This window comes from Phoenix dactylifera, chromosome 8 (genome assembly GCF_051530095.1).
Source record: "Phoenix dactylifera cultivar Ajwa chromosome 8, Ajwa_hap1_PhDact_Kaust_v1.1, whole genome shotgun sequence".
In the NCBI taxonomy this organism is placed as follows: domain Eukaryota; kingdom Viridiplantae; phylum Streptophyta; class Magnoliopsida; order Arecales; family Arecaceae; genus Phoenix; species Phoenix dactylifera.
The window spans coordinates 10,913,399-10,940,095 of record NC_143197.1 but is presented as its reverse complement, the minus strand read 5'-3'; the positions used below and the strand labels follow the sequence as shown (position 1 = coordinate 10,940,095).

Below are 26,697 nucleotides of genomic sequence, written 5' to 3'. Positions count from 1 at the left end.
ACTACTTTCAGCGAAGATGGTAATTGCATTCCGCCTAAATCTCATAAGTCAATCGAAATAACATAATTCAAAAGACAATGAGCATGACGTGAGTTGCCACTTAATTACTTCAACAGCATTTGGACGACATCAAATTCAGCCTCATCTCCCACTTTCTAATCTTTATCCCTTTCTTTCTTGGTCCCTTTTCGTTGGCAGCATGCAGAATTGAGGAACTGGGGTCTGATTTAATCATCCAAGCCAGCAAAAACAAAAGTATAGAAATAAAAATTATGAAAAATTGGGGTAAAAGAAAACTCCTCATTTACAGACCTCTGCCTTCTCAACAGAAACCAGGCTCTAAACCAATGAGGCCTATTAATTTAAGAAGAGAAAGAAATGAAGACAAATAATTCCATTTGCCTGGTAGGCCAATGATGTGATCACAAGCCAGTATAATTAAAAGGTACTTGCTGATGCTTGAGGTGAACCAAGCAAGAATCTGAATACATCGCTGAGAGAAATAATGCCTTCTACATGCTTGTTTCCAGCTTCGACAATGATAACACGCCGGACCCCTAAAATCGAGGAGGATATCAAGAATGAGATTACAATTGAGAAACCTGAACTTTCTAAAGACAAGATATTACCAGGATTTGCCAATCGCTCCATCACTTTCTGCAGAGTATCAGAATGAAGACACATCTGGCACCGCTGCCCATTGAAGAATCCATATGGAGCACTTGCATCTTGTCCAAGTTGCAATGCCTGAATTTATCTCAGAGAGAGAGAGAGAGGAGATAATTCAAATTGTCATTCATTTAAGGCATGGTTGGGCACATGCCCTTGAAGATTTCAAAGATAAAGAAAAAAGAAAGTTCTCGTTGGTGGTTTAATTAATTTATTTTGTTATTAGGGTAAGTTTTTGGCATTTGTTGTGCAAAAGTTGAGATATACAGACGATAAGATAAAGCAACTCGATATAAGAGGGTGTACGCTAAGCAAGGTTCACCCCTATACCAAGGATACTATACCATACTAGTATTGAACCGATACTCAAGTGCATACCGAGTATCATATGCCGAACCGACCCCTATACTAATGCTATACCAATATAGTACCGATATAGGCCCAGTACCAAGATAGCGAATTTTGATACTAAAGTTTAAAAAGTATAGAGATTGGAAAATGAACCTAATGAAATTCTAATCAAGTTAAAACTTAAATAACGTAATACAGGCTTAGACCTAGAATCATTTAGACAAAATAAGACTTCTTAAACTCAAGGGTTATTAAATGGCTAATTTTAGCATTGAAATGACTAGTTAAAAGCCAAATGATAAAATTTCATATAATGTTTGGCAAGTTGACTGACCATCTTAAAAAAGGAACTAAACACTCGGTCCCTTGTTTGACTGCCATTTGATGATGATTGGTCCTCAGCTATTTTGCTCAGTCCTTTAGACCACTTTTTGAACAGTTAGTTCTATTTCCATATAAAGGTTCGCCAAACTGGTACCATGACTCTTATCGGTCGGTTACTGGTATTGTACGGTACAAGTCGTTACCATGTCGTGCCAGAGCATACCGAAACAAGGAGAGGGAGAATGATGGGAACATCAGAGCCCCACATTCAGATGATAGAGTCAATTAGTTGCTTTTATCATTGGTCGAGTCAATTTGGTTAGTTGCTTTTGTTATTGGTCGAGTCAGTTTGGTTAGTTGCTTTTGTTATTGGTCGAGTCAGTTTGGTTAGTTGCTTTTGTTATTGGTCGAGTCAATTTGGTTAGTTGTTAAGTCGTGTAATTGGGTCGAGTGATTGGATCGATTTTGGTATGTAATCAATCGGTTGACTTAGTCAATTGATTGAGGATCCAAGTTTGGTATGTCATCAATTGATTGACCTGATGTAAGGTCTATATAAAGGCCACCCCTCATGAATTAGGAATTGAATGATTGAATAAAAAAATTCTAGCCTCCTTTCTGCTTCATCTTCTTCTTCCTCCTCTTCTCTTCTTCTTGCGTCTCTATAACCTCTTCTTCCTCCTTTCCTTCTTCCTCTTTCTCTCTTCTCTCTACAATGGTCTACTATCAGCTTGGTATCAGAGCAGGCCGGCTTTGCCCCTGCTGCCAAAACCACGATCCAGTTTCTTTTCTCGTCTCTCTCTCTCTTTGTTTTCAACAGAAAAAACAAAGGCTTAACAAGACCCTCCCCTCTCAACTCGTGCCTTTCTCCCTCCCTCTCGGTTTTCACCAAGAAAAAGGGGAGAACCCCTGCGGCTGCTCCTCCCCACCACCCGTCACTCCCGTGGCCGCCCTCACCCCCGTGCACAACGCCAGCAATGCCGCCATCTTCCGAGCGCCACCTCCTACAAGTGTCGGCCCCTCCGCAACGCCACGTTGCAGTCCTTGAAGCCCCGCGCCTGCCGCTTCTTCCGCCAAGCTCCACCTGGATCTTCGCCGCAAACCACCCCACGGCCGCCCCCTCATGTCGCGGAACCGCCCTCTCCCTCGTGGCCGTCCACCGCCGCCGTCGTCACCGCACCACAGCCGCCGCACCACGACGTCCTCCGTCGAGGTCCTCCGGCTCCAAGCACCGCCTTGTCTGAGCCGCTCACCTTCCTCTTCCTTCATCCCGTCACCACCTTCTTCCTTCATTCTGTCGCCGCCTTCTTCCTCACAAGTCCTAGTACCAAGATAGCAAATTTTGATACTAAAGTTTAAAAAGTACAGAGATTGGAAAATGAACCTAATGAAATTCTAATCAAATTAAAACTTAAATAACGTAATACAAGCTTAGACCTAGAATCATTTAGACAAAATAAGACTTCTTAAACTCAAGGGTTATTAAATGGATAATTTTAGCATTGAAATGACTAGTTAAAGCCAAATGATAAAATTTCATATAATGTTTGGCAAGTTGACTGACCATCTTAAAAAAGGAACGAAACACTTGGTCCCTTGTTTGACTTCCATTTGATTATGATTGGTCCTCAGCTATTTTGCTCGGTCCTTTAGACCACTTTTTGAACAGTTAGTCCTATTTCCATATAAAGGTTCGCCAAACTGGTACCATGACCCTTATCGGTCGGTTACTGGTATTGTACGGTACAAGTCGTTACCATGTCGTGCCAGAGCATACCGAAACAAGGAGAGGGAGAATGATGGGAACATCAGAGCCCCACATTCAGATGATAGAGTCAATTAATTGCTTTTATCATTGGTCGAGTCAGTTTGGTTAGTTGTTTTTGTCATTGGTCGAGTCAGTTTGGTTAGTTGCTTTTGTTATTGGTCGAGTCAATTTGGTTAGTTGTTAAGTCGTGTAATTGGGTCGAGTGATTGGATCGATTTTGGTATGTAATCAATCAGTTGACTTAGTCAATTGATTGAGGATCCAAGTTTGGTATGTCATCAATTGATTGACATGATGTAAGGCCTATATAAAGGCCACCCCCTCATGAATTAGGAATTAAATGATTGAATAAAAAAATTCTAGTCTCCCTTCTGCTTCTTCTTCTTCTTCCTCCTCTTCTCTTCTTCCTGCGTCTCTATAACCTCTTCTTCCTCCTTTCCTTCCTCCTCTTTCTCTCTTGTCTCTGCAGTGGTCTGCTATCAGCTTGGTATCAGAGCACGCCATCTTTGCCCCTGCTACCAAAACCACGATCCAGTTTCTTTTCTCGTCTCTCTCTCTTCGTTTTCAACAAAAAAAATAAAGGTTTAACAAACCCCTCCCCTCTCGACTCGTGCCTTTCTCCCTCCCTCTCGGTTTTCACCAAGAAAAAGGGGAGAACCCCTGCGGCTGCTCCTCCCCACCACCCGTCACTCTTGTGGCCGCCCTCACCCCCGTGCACAACGCCAGCAATGCCGCCATCTTCCGAGCGCCACCTCCTACAAGTATCGGCCCCTCCGCGACGCCACGTTGCAGTCCTTGAAGCCCCGCCGCCTGCCGCTTCTCCTTCCGCCAAGGTCCACCTGGATCTTCGCCGCAAACCGCCCCACGGCCGCCCCCTCACGCCGCGGAACCGCCCTCTCCCTCGTGGCCGTCCACCACCGCCGTCGTCACCGCGCCACAGCCGCCACACCACGACGTCCTCCGCCGAGGTCCTCCGGCTCCAAGCACCGCCTTATGCGAGCCGCTCGCTGCTCTCTGCCCTCTTCCTTCATCCCGTCGCCACCTTCTTCCTTCATTCTGTCGCCGCCTTCTTCCTCACAAGTCCACTGCCCTTCCGCCTTCCCTCTCTTTCCGCCGCAGCCCACCCCCCCCCCCCCCCCCCCGCCCCCCTCGCTTCCCTCATCTCCTCTCCCTCTCTGACTTTCCCTTTGGTCATCATCTCCCACCTCAAGCCCTCCACCACCCGCTGTCCTCTCCTCCAGCTTCCTCCCATTTTTGGTTCCCCAGGGTTTCAACCCCCCTCCTTCTCCCCGCTTATCCCACTATCGGGCCAACATACCCTCGCCCGAGCCCATCAGACCCCTTCCCCCCTCTTTCTGACCTGCAGCCACCAAGGCCCTCGGGTCCAACACACCAAAACAACCCCCCCCCTCCTGTGACCTGCGGCCCATCAATTCCCCAACCCCCTTTCACACAACAATGGGCCCATTTCTTCAACAGGCCCGACCCACCGCGGGCTTCCTCAGGCTCCTTCAGCCGGCCCACTGTTGCCCAGGCCCACGCGCCCTAATCCCTCCACAGGCTCCTTTCCCGCAGTGTTCCCTTCCCTCTCCAAGCCCATGTGCCTGCAGAATTTTCTCCGGCCAGACCTACACTCGACGGGATCGAGTTTTTTCCATCTGGGAGGAGTTGATGGGGACATCAAAGCCCCTCATTCAGATAATAGAGTCAATTAGTTGCTTTTATTATTGGTCGAGTCAATTTGGTTAGTTGTTTGGTTATTGGTTGAGTCAATTTGGTTAGTTGTTTGGTTATTGGTTGAGTCAGTTTGATTAGTTACTTTTGTTATTGGTCGAGTCAGTTTGGTTAGTTGTTAAGTCGTGTAATTAGATCGAGTGATTGGATCGATTTTGGTATGTAATCAATCGGTTGACTTAGTCAATTGATTGAGGATCCAAATTTGGTATGTCGTCAATTGATTGACCTGATGTAAGGCCTATATAAAGGCCAACCTCTCATGAATTAGAAATTGAATGATTGAATAAAAAAAACCCTAGCCTCCTTTCTGCTTCTTCTTCCTCCTTCTCTTCTCTTCTTCCTGCGTCTCTATAACCTCTTCTTCCTCCTCCTTCCCTTCTTCTTCCTCTTTGTCTCTTCTCCCTGCAGTGGTCCGCCATCAGAGAAACAGAGGTAGGGAGGGAGGGATGGAGAGGGCGAGGAAGGAGAGAGAGAGAAGAAAGATAGAGAGAAATGTAGAGGAAGGCAGTGCTGGCCTTAGCAAAGGAGAGAATGAGAGGGAGAGAGGGGAGAGGGAGAGAAAACCCTAACCCTAAACTTAATCTAGGTGGGGGGTCGAAAAGGAGAGAGAGGGATGGGGAGAGGATGGAGAGATCGATTGGTCGAGAGTCGTACCTGTTCAACCATGCCCATTCACCATCACCATCACAAGATCTTCCATTGATGTCGCTGTCGCACGGTTCGATCAAGAGAAGAAGAGAGATATCGATCAAGAGAGGGAGAGAGAAATCAATTGAGAAAGGGAGAGAGATCGAGAGAGAGAGAGAGAGAGAGAGGAAAATCGAGCGAGATTGGAAGAGGGGACTAGGAAGGCCTTAGGATTTTATTATAGGTCAAACCTTCCAGACCACCCAAACCATTCTGATTCTTGATCAGTTCGGTTCAGTAGGGTCCGAACCAAGGTTCGCCGTACCGGTACCGAACCCCGTACCGGTGCCGCACTAGTATAGACGTACCGAGTGTTGGTACGGTATGGTATGCGGTACGCCAGGCGTACCGGTACCGGTACCCATCGGTACGGGTACCGTACGTCCGGTACCGATCGGTACAGCATACCATGGTCCGAACCATCCAGTTCGGCTAACCTTGAGTATACATATTTTATAAAGCAACTCACATGCCACGAATTAAACAAAAACTAGAACCAAATATAAAATAACAACCACGTTAGAGGCAGACCTCAGTTTTTCCTTTAAAAAAAGAACATAGATGGCAAATAATTCAAAAAAGTTGTCTGATTAACCCATTCTTTAGATGAAATTTACAAATAATATTTAACAAATACAATAAAATGCCTAAAGAACCTTAGACCCATATACTTCCACAAGACACCATTAGAGCTCCTCACTCGTAGTCATTGCCATAACCCTTCAAAAGTATAAAAGGGTGCATGATCTGATTCTTCTTGCATTAAAATTTTTCACCATTCCAAATATAGGTGATAATGTTGGACATTCAATCCTAGTCACAATAGTACAAAAATACTACATACTTCATTAAATCCACTTTGAGCTACTTGAAAGTCAATGTCCAAACAAGGTCGGTGGTTCCGTCCCAGACGGTTCGGGAGGTATCGAGCTGTATCGGAGGCCGATCGGGACAGTTCCGACCTTCAAATCGAGAAACCAATGAGAGAGGGGTAGAGGGAGAAAAAAAGAGAGGAAAAGAGAGAGAGGTTGGAAGGGAGAGGGAGAGGGAGGGAGAGAGAGGGAGAGGCAAAGAGCGGAGAGGAGAGAGGGCTTTCGAAGCCCTATGCCCCATGGTTCCAGAACAAGGGCAGAGCCCTTGTTTCGAAATGAGATAGAGGCTTCAGCCCCTTTATATATATGTTTGAAATTTTTATAGTGAAGCCGGCAAATCTTGCCGACTTTACTTTTTTCATTTTGAAATTTTTTAAAGTGAAGTCAAAAGCCCTCTCTCCCCCTCCCTTGGCCTCTCTCGCTCTCCGCCGCCCTCTCCCTCCCTCCCTCCCTCCCTCTCTCCTCCTCTCTTTTCTTCTCCCTCTCCCGCTCCCTCCACCGCCCTCTCCCGCTTTCTCCCTCCCTCCCTCTCCCTTTTCCTCCCTCTCTCTTCCTCTCTCCTCCAGCCCTCTCCCTTGTCAGTTCATATTGGGATGGCATGGCACGATACCATACCACCGACCTACCAGCACGGGTGCTCGTTCCAATCCTACAGATCTTGGTCCAACAACTATATCTTTTAATAGTGACATTCACACTATTACAAAATATCTTTAGGCTACAAAACCTTAACATTGACGGTCTGGTAAAGAAAAATATATTTTAAAACCCATTAAAAAAATATCCAATTCGTGGATAATAAGTTAGAACCATTAATTTAGTGCACTTTTCCCCAAGGTTCACCAAAAAGAAGTATCAGTATTTACCTGGTGAATTTTCATTTGATCAAGATGAATCTTTGCATAAGCTCTATCTTTAGCCAAAGCTGTAATATCACTGGGCATAGAATCACCAAAGTTTTTGCATTAAAAACAAAAAGGGAACTAAAACATTCAACCGTCACACTAAATTGAAGCATAGGGTACCTTCTAGAGTATGTATCCAACAAAGAGTCATTGTCATCAACTATTGGAATTGAACTAACTCCAGCTGTGAAGCCAATCAATACAGTAGCATAAGTCCAAGATGCTTGGCAAAGAGAATAAAAACATGAAACTCGCACAGAAATTAAGATGATTATCTATTTGGAAAGAAACTAAAACAAAAAAAAAAGTCAGTATCTTTTAGCACTTAAAAAATAATACTAGAGATTGCACAAAGACTGGCCATAACGAATTTGTATTTGCATTCAAGTGATGTATGCGATGGTTTATAACAGCCAAAAGCATACCTCCCAAAACATCTGGTTGATCCCTTAAAAAATTCAAAAGGATGCATCTATGTAACAAACCAATTAAAAATTTCATCCAAATAAATTCAATTAGTCACTTTTTAGCATAAAAAATGAGCTACATTTGGCTATTCTATAATTGCCATTAGGTTCTAGTTATGCTAGTTTGGTGAGATCTTCCTAAGAATTACAAGTCATCCTCACAGTTACAAGTCCTGACATTCCTAGCAGGTGGGCAAGCCCTGTAAAATTGAAAATGTTTTAAAAGCAAAAAAGAAAGAATGTCCAAGGACCTTAAAAACGAGAATTTTCCATTTAGGATAGTGCACCCGCTTCCAAGTCTCCTCGGAAACTCATCCTCGTTCCCACTTTCTAAGCATTTTCTTAGTATTTTGTTTTAGAGGCCGCTTCCACGTACCCACACCTAACATGCTTCCAATAACAAAGCCAAGGCCGGAGTTGAGACTTGAGAGTCACATTTCTAGCTAAATTTTGAGACATTCTTAACCTAGGAGTGCAAAATCAGCTTGGCTATATCTTACTTTTGCCAACAATTATTGTAGACAACGTGTTAACAACCCGATACATAGCAGAGAGGAAGTTGGAAAAACTAAGAGGAGAAGAAACAAAGAATAGAAATGATAGAACTTTTGATATGCATTTATTTGCACAAATGAAATAATATTTCAACTTTTGCTTTTGGCCCAATGAAAGTGATGATAACGCATACATATAACACTTATACTAAGTACCAAAGCCCATGATAAAACAAATGGTAACTACAATGTATTTGTCAAGATCTAATTACAATTACCATTTAATTCATTTGGTTATCAAGAATTAAAGAGAGTTCCACCTTGCACTAACAAAGATAGGGCAGCACCAAGTGTTGCACTGGGTCTCAACATTGACAACAGTCTCCCATTTGACTCCCCTGTTTTTGGGACCCATGTGCCCAAAGGAACAGTACATATAGGTCGTTGCAAAATGGGTAAAGAACTAGAACAATGCCTAAAGTACCTGCAAATACCTGAAAATTAAGATTACAGCACTTGTGATTACATCAATGAATGGACTAAATGAGGCTTGTATATAAGTAACACCAAAAGAAATTACAACTACAGGTGCATATGATCATGGGCAAGGGAGATAGTATAGAGCTTACATTTAAGTATTCCTGAAAGGGATGCGATATGCAGCAACTGAGGAAACAACCCATCCGATGATGAAGAATGAATGATTGGAACAGTTGAAATGTCATTTTGCAAAATCTTCAAAGCAACATCTTTCAGTGAATCATAGGGGCCAGCCTGTAGACACCGAGTGCATTCAATATATAGATCTTGAGATGGCATTTACAAAAGACAGATGAAAAATGGGAAAAAGACATGCTAGATGTAAGTTTTTTACCCAAACAAAATGATATGTTTGAAAGGCATTATGCATGCCACTGAATTGCGAACACACCATACCAAATTTTAAAAGAAACAGAAAGGAATTTCATGGGAACTTACATGGATTAGCCACCTATGAAATGTTCTTCCATGTGGATCCATTTGCTTACTGAGTTGTTGTTTTGCCTCCTTCCAAGCAGATACTGTGTGAGTTTCGAGCTCATCCTCTGTTAGATTTGAGCCATGATTACCAAGCTGCAAAAAGTTACAACAGTATTATATTTAACAACACATTAAAAAGATCTGTGAAAAAATTATGGGACAAGGAGAAGAAAAGGAAGAGAAAGAAGAAAATGAAACAGAAAAGGAAGAAAAGAATGTTTGCAGAACTACGCAAATCCAATCACTACCAACTAATGTAGCAATACTGTTATAGATCACACTAAATGTGCAGCACATTCAGAACAAAAGTGAAATAATGGAAGCATGCATGTTCAAACAGGAATAAGCATAAAATGACTAGTTTGAAGGCCACAATGCAAAACTAGAATAAGAAAATAAAGATGTTAGAAACTTAGAAGACCAATTTTTTCATTCTACAATCATTTCTTAGAATTTAAGTTTGTATCATAACAATCATTAAAACAAGCCCTTATCAATGATTGATTATTTATGACCAAATAATTTCAGTATTACTCTATTGCCGAAATGGCACCCAACACCAAAAGGTTAAATCTTGAGAAGTTATTACTACCAATTAGAATATAAATTTATAAATAGCACATGCAGTCCAAAATTATTACAATATCTTCATGAATCTACCAAAGAAAATAAACTTTTACATATTAAGTTTTGCATATTTTCAATTCAAGTATAAAAACTTGGTTAAGTAAACAACTTTTAACAAGATCAAGAAAATGATTTAACAAATATTTTCATAAGAATTTATTTTAACCAAGTTAATTTATTTTTCTCATTTTATGAGAAAAAAGCTAATATTTGTGGATCAGTTATTGGGTAATAGAAAGAGAATTAAGAAACAATTTGAAGTAAAAAAATGATGAAATCGTAGCATATTGTTCTGAGATAGCTACCATGTTCGTTTATATGTTACCTTAATAAAGGTAGGCTTTTCAATTGATGAGTCATTTGTGAACAACTTGTTTTTGACTCAGCAAAAGATCACTAAACTAGTAATCAAGCCATGCTGGAGCCAAGGATCTAAGCTCAAAAAAGTTTTGAGGTGAGCTGGAGCAATGGCCACCATAGCAATATATAGTTTTGTATATTTCATATTAGCATCATATTGGACCATAAATGTTTCAACTGTCTGCTGCTCTATTTCTTTATGATTAAGAAACATTTCAAGCACTGAGGTGCGAACTACTGCAACTGGTAAAGCCATTCTGGTTGGTACCAATGACCTGCGCTGAGCCCCACCATCACTGGATTTTCAGCCAGGGGTGCTCCCATTCTAGTTCTCAAAAAGAACACTTACAACCACTCGAGGTTGACAATTACAACCAATTCTCAATAAGAAATGCAAGGGGAGTACCTTGGAATTGATGTGTGTCAGGTCTATTGGTCTACTAGCTGAGATCTTGCTCCAAAGATCTACAAAGGGTATGGGACTGCAAAGAGAATCCTGAAATCTTTACTCCAAATTTCTACTTACAGTTCTGCACCTGTTTTCTGATCTCTTCAAATCTCACTCTAGCACCTGCTTCCGAGGTGCTGCTAACTTTCAACTATTTTGACAGCTCAATATCTCCACTCCAGTACCCAAATCTGCACCCACACCTACTATCAATCATGTTAACTTAAGTTGGAGCATTTGATGTGCTATTTGTTAGCAGCTCATTTATGACATGATATTGATCAGCGTAAGCTTGAGCTTGGAATTGAAGTCAAAACAGCAATAAACTGACAAAGCTCAACAAACCATCAATATAATGCAAAGCTTGAGCTGGATCAGGCTTGCTGAAGTTCAGCTCAAAAACACCCCTAATCAAGAGGAAACATGAATAATCAAATAGCTTATTACCATATGCATGTGAAGGAACATAACCAAAGATACTCTCATCAAACCACAATATGCAACAATTTCTTTGCACAACACACTAATTTGCAATTTCAAATTTCCGTGCAGATAAAACCCAGCTTGAATTGCATTACAGATAAATTAATACACACGTGGAACTGTTAATCTACCCCCATGCTGTCGTACTCAACAATAGATATATAATATATTTAAGCATAACAGTGCCTTTTTGAATCCAAATTTCATTTCTTGGAATGAACTAAAAATGCAAGAAGATAGGCCATCAAAAAAATATACATATACACATGGAACCGACCGCATACACAATAAAACATCAAAATAAGGCACCTTCTTCAAGGGACACTCCAGTGCCCGCCAAGCCGACCGAAGCGGTGTACCGGTAGGCTCCGGTACCGGTTGGAACCGGTGTCGAACCGGAACCCAAAAAAAAAAAGAGGGCGACACGCGCGCACGGACGCGCTCTGTGGCATTAAATGCCCCACGCGGCCCCGCATGGGCTCGCTGCTTTGCGCTAGTCCCCGCGTGCGGGCGCGGGGAAATCGTGCGAGCGCGGGGAACCGCGCGGAATCGAGATTCCTACGCCTAGAATCGCGCACGGGACGAGCAATTCCCCGCTCACGGGCGCGCGGAAATTTTTTTTTTTCCTTCCCTTCTTCCTCCTTCCCAAACCCTCTCCTCTTCTTTCTTCCCCTCTCTCCTTCTCTCTTCTCCTCTCTTTCCCCCCTTCTCCCACGAGCAAGGAAGGAACCGTTGGGAGGGCTGCGCGTGCATCGGGGTGCTCGAGAGGGGGTCGGCCCGAGGCACGTCGAAGCGCCTTCTTCTTCTCTTCTTCTTCTCCTCTTCCTCTTCTTCTTCCTCTTCTTGCTTCCTCTTCTTTCTTCCTCTTTCTTCCTCTTCTCCTCTTTCTCTTCTTTCTTCTTCCCCGCTCAGTTCCGGCCCTGAACCGTTTTATGTGACTGTACCATACCGGTGGGGGTTGGTACCGGTATGGTACGTGCTGAACCGGCCCATACTGAACCGGCCGATTCAGCAAGCCTTGGGACACTCTTAGGTCATCACAGCACAGCTTAAAAAAAATTAGTGCAATGTTCAGATAGAAACTTGAATGTATGCAGCAAAATTGGTAAAGACAAAAATGAGAAATTAGTGGATATTAACTAACGACCACCCACAGGATGAGCAAATCAAAATACGCGGAAAAAGAGAAAAACAATTTGTTTTGCCTAAAGCAATACTCTTAAATTCACAAGATTTTGACTTTGAATTTTTGGATGACATATTAAAAGTGCCAGCATGCTTGAATGGTTATCAAGCCTGTTCTTTAAAGGTATGCAAATAAAAGTAGGATCCATGATAAATTAAGAATTGCAGGAAGACTCCTCAAATGGGTCCACAAACAAACAGTACTGCTCCTGATAATTTCTAACCAAGGGTACTCTAAACTAATTACAAAAAGGGATTTTGAACATGCTTGCATGTGCAACCAATTCAAAAACAATAGTAGATAGAACTGAAACATTAATAACTATAACCATAATCATCAAGCCTTATCCCAACTCCCAAGTATATAGGATCAACTTTATATATCCTCATTCGGCAATTCCTATTCAGAGCCACCTCAGATTAACTCCAAGCTTTTCCATATCTTTTCTCGCACCTCCATCCATGTCACCTCAAATCTTTCCTCCTATATCCTTCAATAGAAATTAAAGTATCTCTTCTTATTGGAGCCACCTCATGTCTTCGTTGAACTTGCCCATACCATCTCAAGTAATTTCTCATCAATTTGCCCTTAATTTTTGCATTTGCAAGAGCTCCTCTAATATCCTCGTTTCTTAATCTCCCTTCTAGTCTTACCACACATTCATCATGACATTTTCATTTATGCTAAACTTGCTTGCCTGAACCCTCTTTATTGTCCCACTTTCTATGCCATAGAAGTTGGAACATTGTAGGCCTTATTGTTGTTATATATAGAATTAAAATGTCGAAGTCACAAATCTCATATCACACACAAAAGAATCTCATGAAGAATATATGGTTTCTTGGATAATCCAGCATGCATTGCCAATTGACAAAAGGGATTTATTACAATGCTCCGTTCTCATCCATACAGCTATATAGGTGAATTCATTCGAACAGTCCATCTTTAAATAAGTGGTTTCATATCTTTAAATTTTAGCAGTGGATGCCTGACCAGCTATACAAGTACAAGTGAAAGATGAAAGCATTTTAGTGATTCAATTCAACCCGGAGGGCAGTTTACTACTTTATAAAGGGCACCTCATTCGTGTCCTCAAACCCCTCTACTACTCCATCCATCTTCTGCCAAGTAGTTCCTCCATCACTTATAGTCCATCCTGTGGCCCCTAAGCTGCAACGTTGTGGTAGTCATCTTCTGTGCCCCCTTTGCCTTGTGGCCTCCCCTGATGATGCTTGCTCCAATCACGATACCCCTCCTCCCACAGCCACCTCTCATTTTCACACCTCGTTTGACTGCCCCTTCCCCTACATCAGGTCTCTCAGCCACCGCCTCTTTCCATTGGCTAACAGTTATCCTCTCATCCTCAATGATCTCACCCCCTCCATTCTGCCTCCAATTCATCAATATAGTTTCTAGACTGGTCTACCATTTTTTGTCCCTAGAGTTAGTTGGGGGAAGGAGTCAGTGGTAAGTAGAGGAGGAATGGTTCTGAGGTTGGCAGGGAAGTGCAATGGGATCGACGAGCAAGGAAGGGCAAGTGGGATGCCTAGTGGGAAGAAAGACTGGTCCGTAACGGTACTGAGACAGCAGAGCATGGTATAGATTGTTTGGAGGGTGTGAGCAATTGATTGAGTCTTTTCCTTTTTTACCCTTTATTAAACCAATGGCCAGGATTAAAAGTTATACCAATTAAAAGTTAATAAAGAAGTATTGTAGCAAAACCTTGGTACAAACAGAATACATAGGGTGGAAAGTGGAAACAGGAGCACATGAATTAAGAATCAAGAATGGCCATATTGATGCCAATGGTAAGAACACCACATCTCTACTATAATATATGGAATCGTATTGTAAATAAATCAAAAGGTAATCGGGTCAGCTAGGAACTTCATTGAATGAACAAGCAGGTGAGAGAGCAAAGTAGATTGAGTTTTTTGACACCAAGGAGAATAAGAAGATGTTTGCCATTGAAATTGGGCAATGGTTATGCTCAACTAGTCATACAACAGATCCTGGGATCTTTTTATTATTTTCTTGACAGAAATGCACCAGTTTTTTTTTTCTTTTTCCTGCACATAAGTTCTATGGTCCAAGTTAAAAGAGCTGAACATGACTTGAGACAGCCATGAACAGTGTTTGTTCGAGTTCTATTATAACAGAATCAATCAATGACTAATTATTTTACACCAAGGTACGCTATTTCGGTATTGGGCCTCATGCCGGTACCACCCTGTTACTGTGTCGGCACGCCTGATAAGGAAGTTGGTTCAGCATACTGAGTATCGATACACTCACCATACTGCATACTGGTACAAAATTTGTATAGTACGGCACACCCCATATTGTCCAGTACGATACACCTCGTACCGTCCGGTTCAATACGGTATGATATCTTGTTTCACATGAATAGAATCATTCTACACCAAGGATCGCCGTACCGGTACCGGTAGGCGTACCGGTACCGGTTGGCCACTGGTTCGGCCTGGTTTATGCATCCAAAAGCCCAAAAAAATTTGGAACCGGTGCGAACCGAGTCGGTTCGCACCTGTTTGTAGCTGATACCATTTTTTAATGCCGAACCGGACCGATCAGAGATCGGACCGGTTCGTTACGGACTCGTTCAGCATTCCTTGTCCTACACTACCAAATCAGTCTATGTAAAAAGAGTTTAACTAATCTTATCGAGAAAGAAGGAAGAATTTATATCATGTAATATGAAGCTTAAGAATGCAGTCTAATCTGATGGGTCTTGATGCAGCTAATAAAGTCAACTTGACCCCTATTCCTTGAAACAAGCTTAGTAAAACTTTTATTTACTAATTCTTCAGGAAAGAAAATGCTAGCTATAATATTTTCCACGTTAATTTCCTTCAATGATGCAATTTATTGAAGGGTTATGCTGCATATTATATCTTTAAGCATCAATGCAGTAAATTCATTCAACGGACATGTCACCAGCAATTTTAGAATGATGAAGGAAAACATTAGCAAGCCCTATCATTCAGGCAACAAGGAATGGGCACATTATCTTGCAAAAGAGTTCACAGGAATCCTTTCTAAGTAAGCACATTCCATGATTCAAAACAGCTCTATACAGAAAGCATTACTTAATTTAACAAACCAAGCCAGTCATAATTCATAGTTAACAGAGAATGACTAAAGAACCAACTACAACTAGCAATTTTCCTGGAATAAAGAACAATATTGTCTTGGCTAAGATTAAAACCAGTGAGAAACAACATTCCACACGCACCTCTTTCAGAATTAATATGAAGTCCAATGCACTTAACACTCCGACAAATTGCCCCTGGTATGAGTTCCATAAAGGAGCCACAGGAATTCCCTGTAAGCAATTTGATTTCAGACAGCAAGCATAGATGACAACTTGACAAAGCTTTGATCAATATGCAAAGGTATAATACATCAAACTTATAGTTTTTAACAGTGGAAGAACTTGTCCTGCTCTAAAGATATAATGTGCTTAATAAACATCCATACATAAAAAGCATCTTGAGAAGGACAGGGACATCAAACAAGAGAAGAGTAGAAAAATTTCTATTTTAGAGAGCCAATTGATTTATATGCCAAGTTTAAAATATCTTTCAGCTAAACTTGAAAGTTCCTTGACACGCATTTAATTTGCACATATTCCCAGATATGGAGGCAATTTTAAACCATAGCTAGATAATTTAGAACATATAGAATAAGGATTTAATAGAGATTATTTTTGACAGAATTCAGGCGGCCTGATAGTAGGAGATGCATGGAATTCAAAAGATGAGACAGTAAGAACCAGAAAGCTAAGATAAGCCAGCCTAGAAGTCTAGAACAGAAGAGAAAATCAATGATAGGCAAATGCGCCACCAAACAGATGATGCTAGCTAATAAAGAATGATTCCAAATGCCAGATTGTAAACCTTCTAGGGTCTAAGGATTCGAAAAAAAGAAACCAAAAGGATGAATGCAATATTAGATATAACTATTATAAGAGCTATATCCTACTGTGTTAAAATTAGCTTGCAGAGTCCTCTGCCAAAACATTCCAATCAGGGGGCATATTTCCTGTTGTTTTTAGATAAGCAACTAGGCACCCACAAGCGGCAATGCATGAATTGCTATTAAGTTGAGCCTAGCCACCTAAGAAGCAGCCAGGACAAGATAATTAAACACAAGCCCACATATTAACTGGTCTACTGCCTCCCCATGAACAAGGTTTCTCCCCTTAATTTTCAGACTTCAAAATAAATATCTTCTAATAGATTGTACCAAGCAATAATCAACTGCAGCCACTGTATCCTGGTTATTTTATATCTTGCTAACTTTAGACGAAAATACAATGGAGATAGATTGGATAATGCATATCCGTATTTGTATTTATACTTTGCTGTCAGATGGAATGGATACAGGTAAACATAAAATTTGAATATCAATATATAGATCTATATTTAGAAAAAAAAATATGGATAAGAATAGGAGAAAACCGTGAAGGATACCCAATATAAAGACACAAAGAAATAATCACATCTAATGCTAATGAATTCAGATTTGCCAATGTGTCTGGTAAATGTGTTGCCAAGATGTAAAGTGACCCATAATTATGGGCCCACCACTAAATTAAAGTCACTAATAGATTGGATCAGACCCTAAGAGTACCCAACAAAGCTCTGTATCAGTTTCTCTTCAGAGTTTCCTATAGATCATGTTGCAAGCTCATGCGTCAATCTGCAGTTTGGAGTTAAAATTTCTTTCTAAAACAACTTGACAATAAATTAGTGCTAATATCTACCAACCAATATATGCACATTTTTTTCTCTGAGTTTGGTGATGAAGCAGCATTTCTAAATTATTTATGATAATTATGCCCTAATATTATCAAGCATATGTTCATAGAACATGAGTAATATTTGATCATTGCATTTTGCAAATCAAAGTGCCCCACAGCCAATAAAAAAGTGATTGTGCAAAGTCAAGGCATTGTTCATTAATGAGAAAAATATCAAAGAGTGCAAACATTCCATCAGTTCTTACTATCCTGCAGTCTTGCAGGTCATAGAAATTTAAACAATAAGACATAATGATCATCAAATAAAAATAGCTGGAACACAGTTAATCAATTCCATCCTTTAAGACTAGAGGTACCTGCTCATAAAGGATTTGAAATGCTTGCTTGACAGGCAAATTAACATCAAGAGCAATGACCTGAAATCACATGCGCACTTTGAATCACAAGATGGGCGAGTGTCAACAATAGTACAGTACAAAAACATGAAATCATTCATTGAAAGGAAACTAGTTATACCTTCCCTGACTCTGGAAGCAACTCATAGGCAGTATGGCTGGACAAGAATGAAGAAATACGATGGCGAGAGACCTCTATATCAGCCTCCGATATCGTCAAAGTTGACTCTTGCAGGGCACCACGTGATGACATAGCCTATTTGGCATAACAGAATTTGCAACAGAGAAACGATCAAGAGTCAAGACGATGAATCCAATAATTCTGCTAATTCCTCACCAATAATATCTAAAAATCTAAAAACATATGATTGGAAAAAAAATATTAAAGATTTCACCTTCTGGTTTCTTGCAATTCACAACTGTAAGGAGATAAATAGAGAGTAGCTGAGAAGAGGACAATAATGGCTCTCATAGGCATCAACCAAAAGCCAAAAGACAGGATAATCAAAGCATCCTGCCATAATTTCCACCCTTTTCTGTTCCCCTTTCAACTCTCTTTTTTTCCTCCTTTATAATCTTCTTGCACTTCTAGTTCTTTTATGGATGTTTTTTCCTCTGTGCACTCACCTAGCCACTTCACGAATTCCACCTTTGCTTTTTGGACATTGTTAACTTGGAAATGGAAAAAGTCAAGTTTGCTGTATTGGATTTTACACACAAACCATGGTTATTACAGACAGTCCTTAGTCTATGACCCCAACAAATTGTGGACAATTCCATCATCGTTTGTCCTACGCATACATTAAGTTCACATTATTGATGTAAAATCACTTAATCCTGTATTTTCAGTTATTTAAGTAAAATCCTTTTTACTATATACATATTTTAGAGTATGTATACATGGCAATCATTACTTCGAAGTATTATTCAACACATATTTACTGAAGCATATTTAATTATTTTAGAGTTTGGGCAACCCCTTTGAGGGAGAAGCTACGTGGCAACCCTGATTCACTGCCAAATGGATTCATAGAACAGACATAGTCTTTTCCTCTTCAAAGGTAAATAAATTACAGATACGAGGATGAGTGGAAGGTTATCATGCACCCATCTCAGGTTCATTCATATTCTTCCAAGGGAAATAATACTATTTTTCTATTACATATTCACAACTAAATATATTTAAGTTACTCAACATTCATTGGCTGCAAGTAAATATATATACCGCATGTATATTAAGTATGTTATGAGTTTATTTGGCATAAAGATGCACTTTGGATTCACATGGAATGGCTAATTTAATGAAAAGCTTTTTTTTGCACAAGGTATAACTAGCAATTCTTATTTATTTGTTAGAGAATTGACCATGGATCTATTGCTTTCATTTGGTAGTACTGGGAATACCCATAATTCTGAGTTTCATGTTACTTTTCCCAAAACACATATCAGAGCCCGGGAAATCCCATTCAATCTGATTGGATGACAGTTTCTCAAACTGAAATGAATATGTTGATCAAACCAAACATTGCAATATACCAGGCCTTCAAACTCCTTTTAAAGGATTTATCAAAGATTAACAATATACCTAGGAAGATATTTCAAATACCACACATGAGACAAGACATGCAAGTTTGATGTATCCATTTGATATCTTCATGTCCTAGAATCAATAAATTACAACCCGCATTGTTTACAAATCTCCAGGTCTTTCTCAGCTACAATAACTTGATAATTACCACAAGAACAAATTCTACCTGTTACGGTCAAAAGATTCTTTCAAAAACAATCCATCTTTTTTATGGTTACTGGTTTTAAAATGAAAGTAAAAGGTTTTGTCACCTCTCAACTGTCTCTCCATTTGGTAAGATTTCGTTGGCCCAAGCTCTTGTTGATATATCAATGCAAAAAAAAAAAAAGCCCAACCAACCAGGCTCAACCCAACCCAATTTTGGCCGGGCTCAAGCTGAGGTTTTAGGCCTAGCTAGTTGAGCTAGTCTTATAATTTTAGTCTCAATATGAAATCAGGCATGGCTTGGGTTTGCTATTTTAGCATAGCATGGCCTAGCCCAACTCAACTATATAACAATATATTTTATTTTAATATATGATAAGTTATATATTTTTTATATATTGTAAATTACTTATATTATATAACCTAGCCTGACCACAACCCACTATCATGACTTTTGCCTCCCTCTCTCTCTCTCTCTCTCTCTCTCTCTCTCTCTCTCTCTCTCTCTCTAATCAAGTTAAATCCATTTGGCCAAGCCCGACTGGCCCAACTTGTCCTAGGTAAGGCAGGGCGATCGCAACTACACTCAACCAAGCTCGGTATCTTTAGACTTAAGGCTACGACTAGCTAGGCTTGGGAGTGGTTTGGATTGTCTTGATCAAGATTCGTCGTCTCGGTACCGAACCATGTACCGGTGCCACACTAGCACAATGTCGCTATGGTACGGTAAAAAAAATTTTTGCGTGCCGAGTGTCGGTACGCCACCCATACCGAGTATCGGTACCAGTACAATACGGTATGCCCCGTACCGTCCGATTCAAGATAGTACGGCGTACCATGGTCTTGATACTAGACCTTGGCCCAGCACGACCTAGCATATGCTCAAGCCTACTTGTTGAGAAGAAATTAATCCAATTCGAAGTTGTAAATGTATATACCACTCGATCATAGAATAGAAACCCAGAATCATTCAAATCAAACTTCCTTCCTATTAATTTGGAAGTTCTCAAATACAAATTATAATTTAGTTTTAAAGCCAAAGATCATGGTTTTCAGATGAGCAATCAAAAAGACTCTATAGCATCCTCAAGGTGCGTACCGGTCCTCCAATGGTCATAGCACCAAGTACTCCTTGACAAACTCTAATACAATGATCAAATTTACACACGAGCATCTCTCATAAAATCTGTGCAATGACAAATCGCTTTAAAGCCCAAACTTCCATTTTTCCTACTCGTGCATGTTGCTTGCCCCTTTCTTTAGAGGAAGAAAATTCAAAATATAAAGTTAGACAGCTAAATGCACACTGAGGTGCAGCTAAGGAACCAGGGGACCTCCTTAAAGAGAAGATAGGAGCCAATCGGTGACTTGCACTTGAATTGACGTTGCGCCTTTCGATTAGGTCCCATTAGGAACGAGACCAGTACTTGAGTTATACATAACTTATATATACATATATATATATATGTGTGTGTGTGTGTGTGTGTGTGTGTGTGTGTGTGTTATACTACATATATTATATATTTATATACATACATGATCATCTACAAGAATTACAAATAAACTTATTATAATATATGTTAGTTAGTATTGATTAAAATACTTATATATTGCTCAAGTTGACCTTTGAGAGCATGAGTAGTGTGTGCCTACATATATAAACTACAAAATACAACAACCACATCAAAGTTTTCAAACATACCAGGCATTAAGATGACTCCCTAAACCACACCCCATCCTAGCCCAGACTCGTCAAACTTAACTATCCAAAAACCAATTGACTATTCAAGTTTCACCACATATCTACCTTTATATATCCAATTTTTCCCAAAAGATCATTTACCTGTGACATTTTTTGTAAGCCTCATCATCACCTTTCCTAAGCCATTATCCTTTTAAAAGACCTCATATTAGGAAAGAAATATTGTTGTTTGAAGGATAAACTATTCAATCCTTTTATTTTTAACACTAAGATAAAGAAAAGCTCAACTGAACTCAATCCAACTAAGCTTTAATCCCAAACTAGTTGGTGTTGCCTACATAAATCCCTTTCCTCCATTCTGTCCGGCTTAGAGATACACATTCTAAAAGATGTTAAGATATCAAGTCCTTCCTTATGATGTCATCCCATATGAATCGATCTACCTCTACCCCTCTATATTCCTTCTAGATATATCAAATCACTCCTTCATATTGGTGCATCCCTCGGCCTATGTTTATCCAACCATCTAAGTCATCCTTCTCTCAATTTATCCTTAATTAGTGCTACCTCCATCATTTTGTGAATGACTTCATTTCTTATTCTATAATTTCTTGTATTACCATGCATCCATCTCTGCATTCTCATTTCAGCCACACTCATCTTGCGCATCAAAAGAGAAATAGTTTCTACTTTCTACAAGAAATGAAGATCTAGGCCTGATATCAGTTAGGGTACCAAGTCCCTGTGGCAGCAAGAAACCCTCATGTTGATACACGATACACCAAGGTGTCCTGAATCCAATCCAAGACCCCCTTTTTTTCCTTTGTTTTATGACTTTTTTAGGGTCGCTAAGCCTTGTTTTGTGGTTTTTTAAATCATATATTAGGGTTGTTATGATCTTCCTCTTCCTTCCTTTCTCTACTAAAACACCGACAATGGTTAAAATGGAACCAATGCCTTTTTGACTGCATTTTGGTTGGCATCAAACAAGAGTATGTAGTATTTGTCATGTCCCACTTGGTACCAATCTTTACTGACAAAGTTGGCACCCTTGTAAGTGGACCGGGGGTCCTAGGTGCGTCCTAGGATCCAGTTAGTCACCAATCCAATCTAAGATAGCCAATACAGACTGATATCGACCAGGTCCTCAATTCATAACTTTTTATATTCACTTGAGAAACACAAATTTCAACATCTTTAAACATGCAACCACAAATCTCAAGGTGACACCAAGTATGAACAACATTCAATCATGAAGCATCTAATTAGTTGTCAATGAAATTCAAACCTTTTGGTAGGTGCACATTGTACATCATTCCCAATGCCTAATGCACATCAGTGAATAATTGTTTCGCGTATGAATAAATTAGTAAAGCATCTATCGTAACTAAATGAAGTTTTTCATATGACAAAATTAAGAGACAATCCGAGGTTTTTAAATTTTGACTACCAAAACTGCTCGAATTCTAGCAGTTTCTGCTACTTGTACTTTCTTTTATACAAACTGGACCCCTTTTGGCTAAAACTACCATCTACATGACTAGAAGTCTCATCGCTAGTTTCGGTCTTCAATTTTTTTTTTTTTTTTTGTATGCTTGCTCGTGGGTGTTGAATAGAGCCCATGAAGCTTATTAGAAATCTAAACATTAATTCTGTGTTTAAGTTTGGAAAACAAAAAGGGAAAATGATAACTGCTCCTTTTGGAATAGTTATTTCACAATTTTTTTCTTTTTGTGCAATAGCTTCTAGAATAACTCAAGGCGGAGGCCTGAGAGTGTTTTTTGATCAGAAAAACAAAAGAAGAAGGTCCACTAAGGGCTTTAAGCTAAGAATAGCAATATGACAATTTCTACCCTTGGAAAAGTTAGCATAAGCAGTTTTGACTGGAATACCATTCCTTACTTATGCCTATTTTTCAAAAGATGTTTGGCGAGCATAAAGCTTATTCTAGACCTTCTACCCACTGCAATCCCAAACTAAATGCTGCCCAATTTTGCTAAAATGGCTTAAAACTTTAAGCATGTGGGTGTTATTGGAGTATGATTTTAAGCATGTGGCTGTTGGATTGTCAAGAATACAAAAAAAAAGCATTTTCAAAAAATAAATGTATTAACACTTTAAATCCATATGTGCATGTAAAAGTGTTCATCTACACCTATATGAGTACGTTTATACAAGTTGACAACATCTATAAATATGCATGTGCATTTTATATACTTATGTATGTTTATGTACATGATTAACATAAATCTGTACCATCTAAAAAGAATTAATCACAAAAGCTAATTGTCATCTTACTGCATGTTGGAAGGTTTCGTAGTCCACGTCCATGTTCATTCTACTGCCAGCTGCCTCGGGGCTTAAGACTGCAGGTCTTGGATCAAGTTCCCGTGCAAGAAGCAATGTGTTCACTATCCCATAATTTCCCACCACATAAGGTTGCCGCTCATCGTGCCGCCATTCCCCATCAACATAGAACTTATACTGCATACAAGAGGGCACGAAGAAAATGAGTTAAAGGCCCAAAAGCAACAGATGGAATATTAACACATCTAAAGTCATTATATAATTAGATACTTTTCCTTAAATGCATGTGGATACACACTAACAGGACGTGATGCTGAACACCAGACGGGTGTCTTCAGTCAGATATTTGCATAAATATCTGCATGTGGTGCATATTTGTATGAATGTGTATTCATAAAATAATTCAGATCTTAGTCTTATGCGGTGTAAAGAAATGCGTTGATCTTAGATCTCAGATCTTAAACATTTCAATTGAGAATGTGAGGAAGGTAACTATGTTATGACATATGCATCCAATGAATCAACTTAAAATCAACATCTATTTAATCCAAGGCATGCCGAACTAGGCCGAACCATCCGATTCACTCTGTACCAAACTAAACTGGTGGGGAACCAGGTTGGTTCGGCCCTAAATTTCGAAATCCTTCTTGAACCACCCCGAACTGGGCGGTTCAAAGCGGAACCGGTGGAACCACTCGGTTCGCACCGGTTTGAACTAGTTCCCACCCAGACACACCCCTCTTTAAAAGGCTTAAATCATGGTCTATTGAATTGGAGTGAACCACCTGTTCACCCTGTACCAAACCAGTGCTAACCGGCATGGATCCTGATACAGGTTCGGCAGATCTTGATTTAATCTATAATTTAATTAGAAATAGCATCAAGATACCATGCACATATCATAAATTTAAAAATGGCGAATGATGCTAACAAAAATGAAGAATCATGAACCTAGCATTCATAGGAATAAGAACCACGTGCTGACCTGGTGAATGCCGGGTGCCAAGTTCCATATAGTTTGAAATACAGAAGGACAACCTTCCACAGGAGACATCATTATATGGTCAGTCCACCTAAGACAGATAATTCAAGACAGATCAGTTTGAAGTAAAGACGCAAGAGTTATATTGTGGCAGATATACATACACAATTCCAAAGCTGTGAAGGTCATGATATGACAAAAACACAACATTAATTTTATAACCAAGTATCCTCTCTATGAAAAAAAAATAACTCTGAACAAACAGCAGGTTTAATGTCTAGCTAGTCAGAAGCAGATCCATACATGCACATGCCCATTAACTTGCATACATACATACATGCATGAACATATCCCCTATATAATGTATAGTCTGGTATAAATTTACAAGATTATAGCCACACCAATTTCCACGCTACACCACGTAATTGCCGATGGCCCTCCCTGAATTTCATGGTACCCCTAACTCATAAACTCCTAGCACTCTATATTGTTAGATTCACATTGAATAGTTCTCGCATCTACGGGTACCATTTCAATAATAAAGGATACTAAACCTCAGTGCAGTGATGGTATATCTTAATCCAATGTGTGTGTGTGCGCGCGCGCACACATATATACCCACACATTTTACATGTATATAGACAGATAGATAGATACATAGATAGATATAGATAGATACTTATATGTATACTAAAAACAAGTAGAAACCTAATAAACAACACATTAAGCACAGCAGGGAAGGGTAGGAAACAATTGAAACTGACCTTGTGAAAGAGCCAGTGAGAAGAACCCTTTTCCCTCCATAAGGCCACACAAACTGCGTTGGAATTAGCACCCCACCTGAGGCTCCAGTTGCATCTTGTGAAGGATTTGTCCCGGGGTTAAACATTGTTCAAATCTTCCAACAAGAACTACCCAATAAACGATGCCCGATGATATTATTCCGCTACCTCTAGTTTCTTCCGTAAAACAAAAGAATTAGCACTCTCAAACAACCCATCTCCTGCTCCGATGCTTCTGGTCAACACAAAACCTCATGGAAACTGAGGATCGGGTAGAGCATGTTCCACTACTCTAAAAACCCACCAAGGAAAAACCCTGTCCTAATTTGAGTTTCTTCCTGCAACGGGATCCTCCACAGATTCGCAGAGGACCCCTCATGATCACGCATTCCAGGCCAGAGGATCACCAAAAACCAAGGGATGCATTGAATCACCTATTAATCCCGTAAAAATGCCACCTTTCGCACCCAAAAGCCGCTCTCTTCAACTGACTTAATTGGAAAACAGGCAAATCCTATGATTTCACCCAAAGAGCTAGCTTAAAATTTCAAAACTTCAAACCCAGCACCTTCTCGATCAACACTCGAAGCTAATCCGAATCTTGCAATCTCTCCAATCAACCACAAAATTTCAAAAACAACACTATAAATTCGAAAAGTAACTGCGACCGTGAAGATTAATTATAGAAAGAAACTCAACATTTCCGATAAAAAAAATAAATGTAGAAAGCCAGAATTGCCCATAGAACAAACTGAAACCGTCGAATCGGGAAGCGGCAAAGAAGAACAGAGATCTTGCGAGGCCGATTTCAGATTGAAATCGAGTGGAAATTTGGGAGTAAGAGGAAAAGGGGAAAATGGCGAGGAGAGGGAGAGCGAACGAACGACGGAGTGAGGGGAAGGAGGCAATGAAAGGAAAAAAATAATAATAAATTCGGCATTTTCGACTTATTTTTCGCTTATTTTATTGCAAGGGTAGGAGACGGAATGAAAGGGAGGAGGCCGGCACATCCGGTAAATCTCAGCCGCAGATATTAGATCGTGCGGTGTTAAAATGCAATCCGACGTGGGGCCCTGAATCAAGGCTTGTTGGCTCAAATCAGCTGTTTCGTCTTTGGGCAGCTTTATCTGATCAATGACGTGGAACTAACTGCAAATGCAATCCCGAATGTGACGTAATGTGAGTCAAACTGATCGTTGCTGATGTCATTCACGTGCCTTCCACGTGACAGATTGATGCTTTTTTTTTTTTTTTTTTTTTTTTTTGGTTGGGAAAGTCTGAGGCCAACCCTGAAATTAAGTGTAAACATGCAACAACCAGTTCTATGTCAAAATTTACAACACTGCCAACCTGTCTGACACCCCCTTAAAGCATCCGCAACAAAGTGACCATTACGAGTTGCCATGAATGTAAAACATGCTCTCTTCCAATGTAATATATTCTTATGTAGTACTTTTCTTTTTTTTTTTAATAGATGACTCATATAATTTTAGCATGATATAATTTTGATTTTTTTAAAATATTGCAAGTTTGTTTAAGAAAAACATAAAGATTGTTACCAAACACATTTCCTACTTTAATTTCTATATTTTTTATTTTTTAAAAAAAATAGTACC

At 39.9% G+C, this 26,697-nt stretch overlaps 1 protein-coding gene across 2 annotated transcripts; it reads right to left on the bottom strand.

Moving 5' to 3' along the window:
• Positions 1 to 5: 5 nt before the first annotated feature.
• Positions 6 to 26,019, bottom strand: LOC103716045 (sucrose nonfermenting 4-like protein). Of its 2 annotated transcripts, none has more exons than XM_088702774.2 (13): positions 25,064 to 26,019; positions 24,303 to 24,390; positions 23,309 to 23,494; positions 17,698 to 17,832; positions 17,538 to 17,597; positions 15,652 to 15,741; positions 9,253 to 9,387; positions 8,904 to 9,048; positions 8,595 to 8,768; positions 7,434 to 7,497; positions 7,275 to 7,344; positions 630 to 747; positions 6 to 557 (listed from the first exon to the last, which is right to left on the bottom strand). In XM_088702774.2, exons 1-13 carry the CDS (start codon positions 25,186 to 25,188, stop codon positions 439 to 441), a joined length of 1,509 nt encoding a protein of 502 aa, XP_088558900.1. In that variant the 5' UTR covers positions 25,189 to 26,019; the 3' UTR covers positions 6 to 438. The 2 variants fall into 2 exon arrangements, 1 of the variants encoding a protein (XP_088558900.1); XR_016396153.1 differs by having other exon boundaries at positions 259 to 557; positions 630 to 2,665.
• Between the last annotated feature and the right edge of the window lie 678 nt (positions 26,020 to 26,697).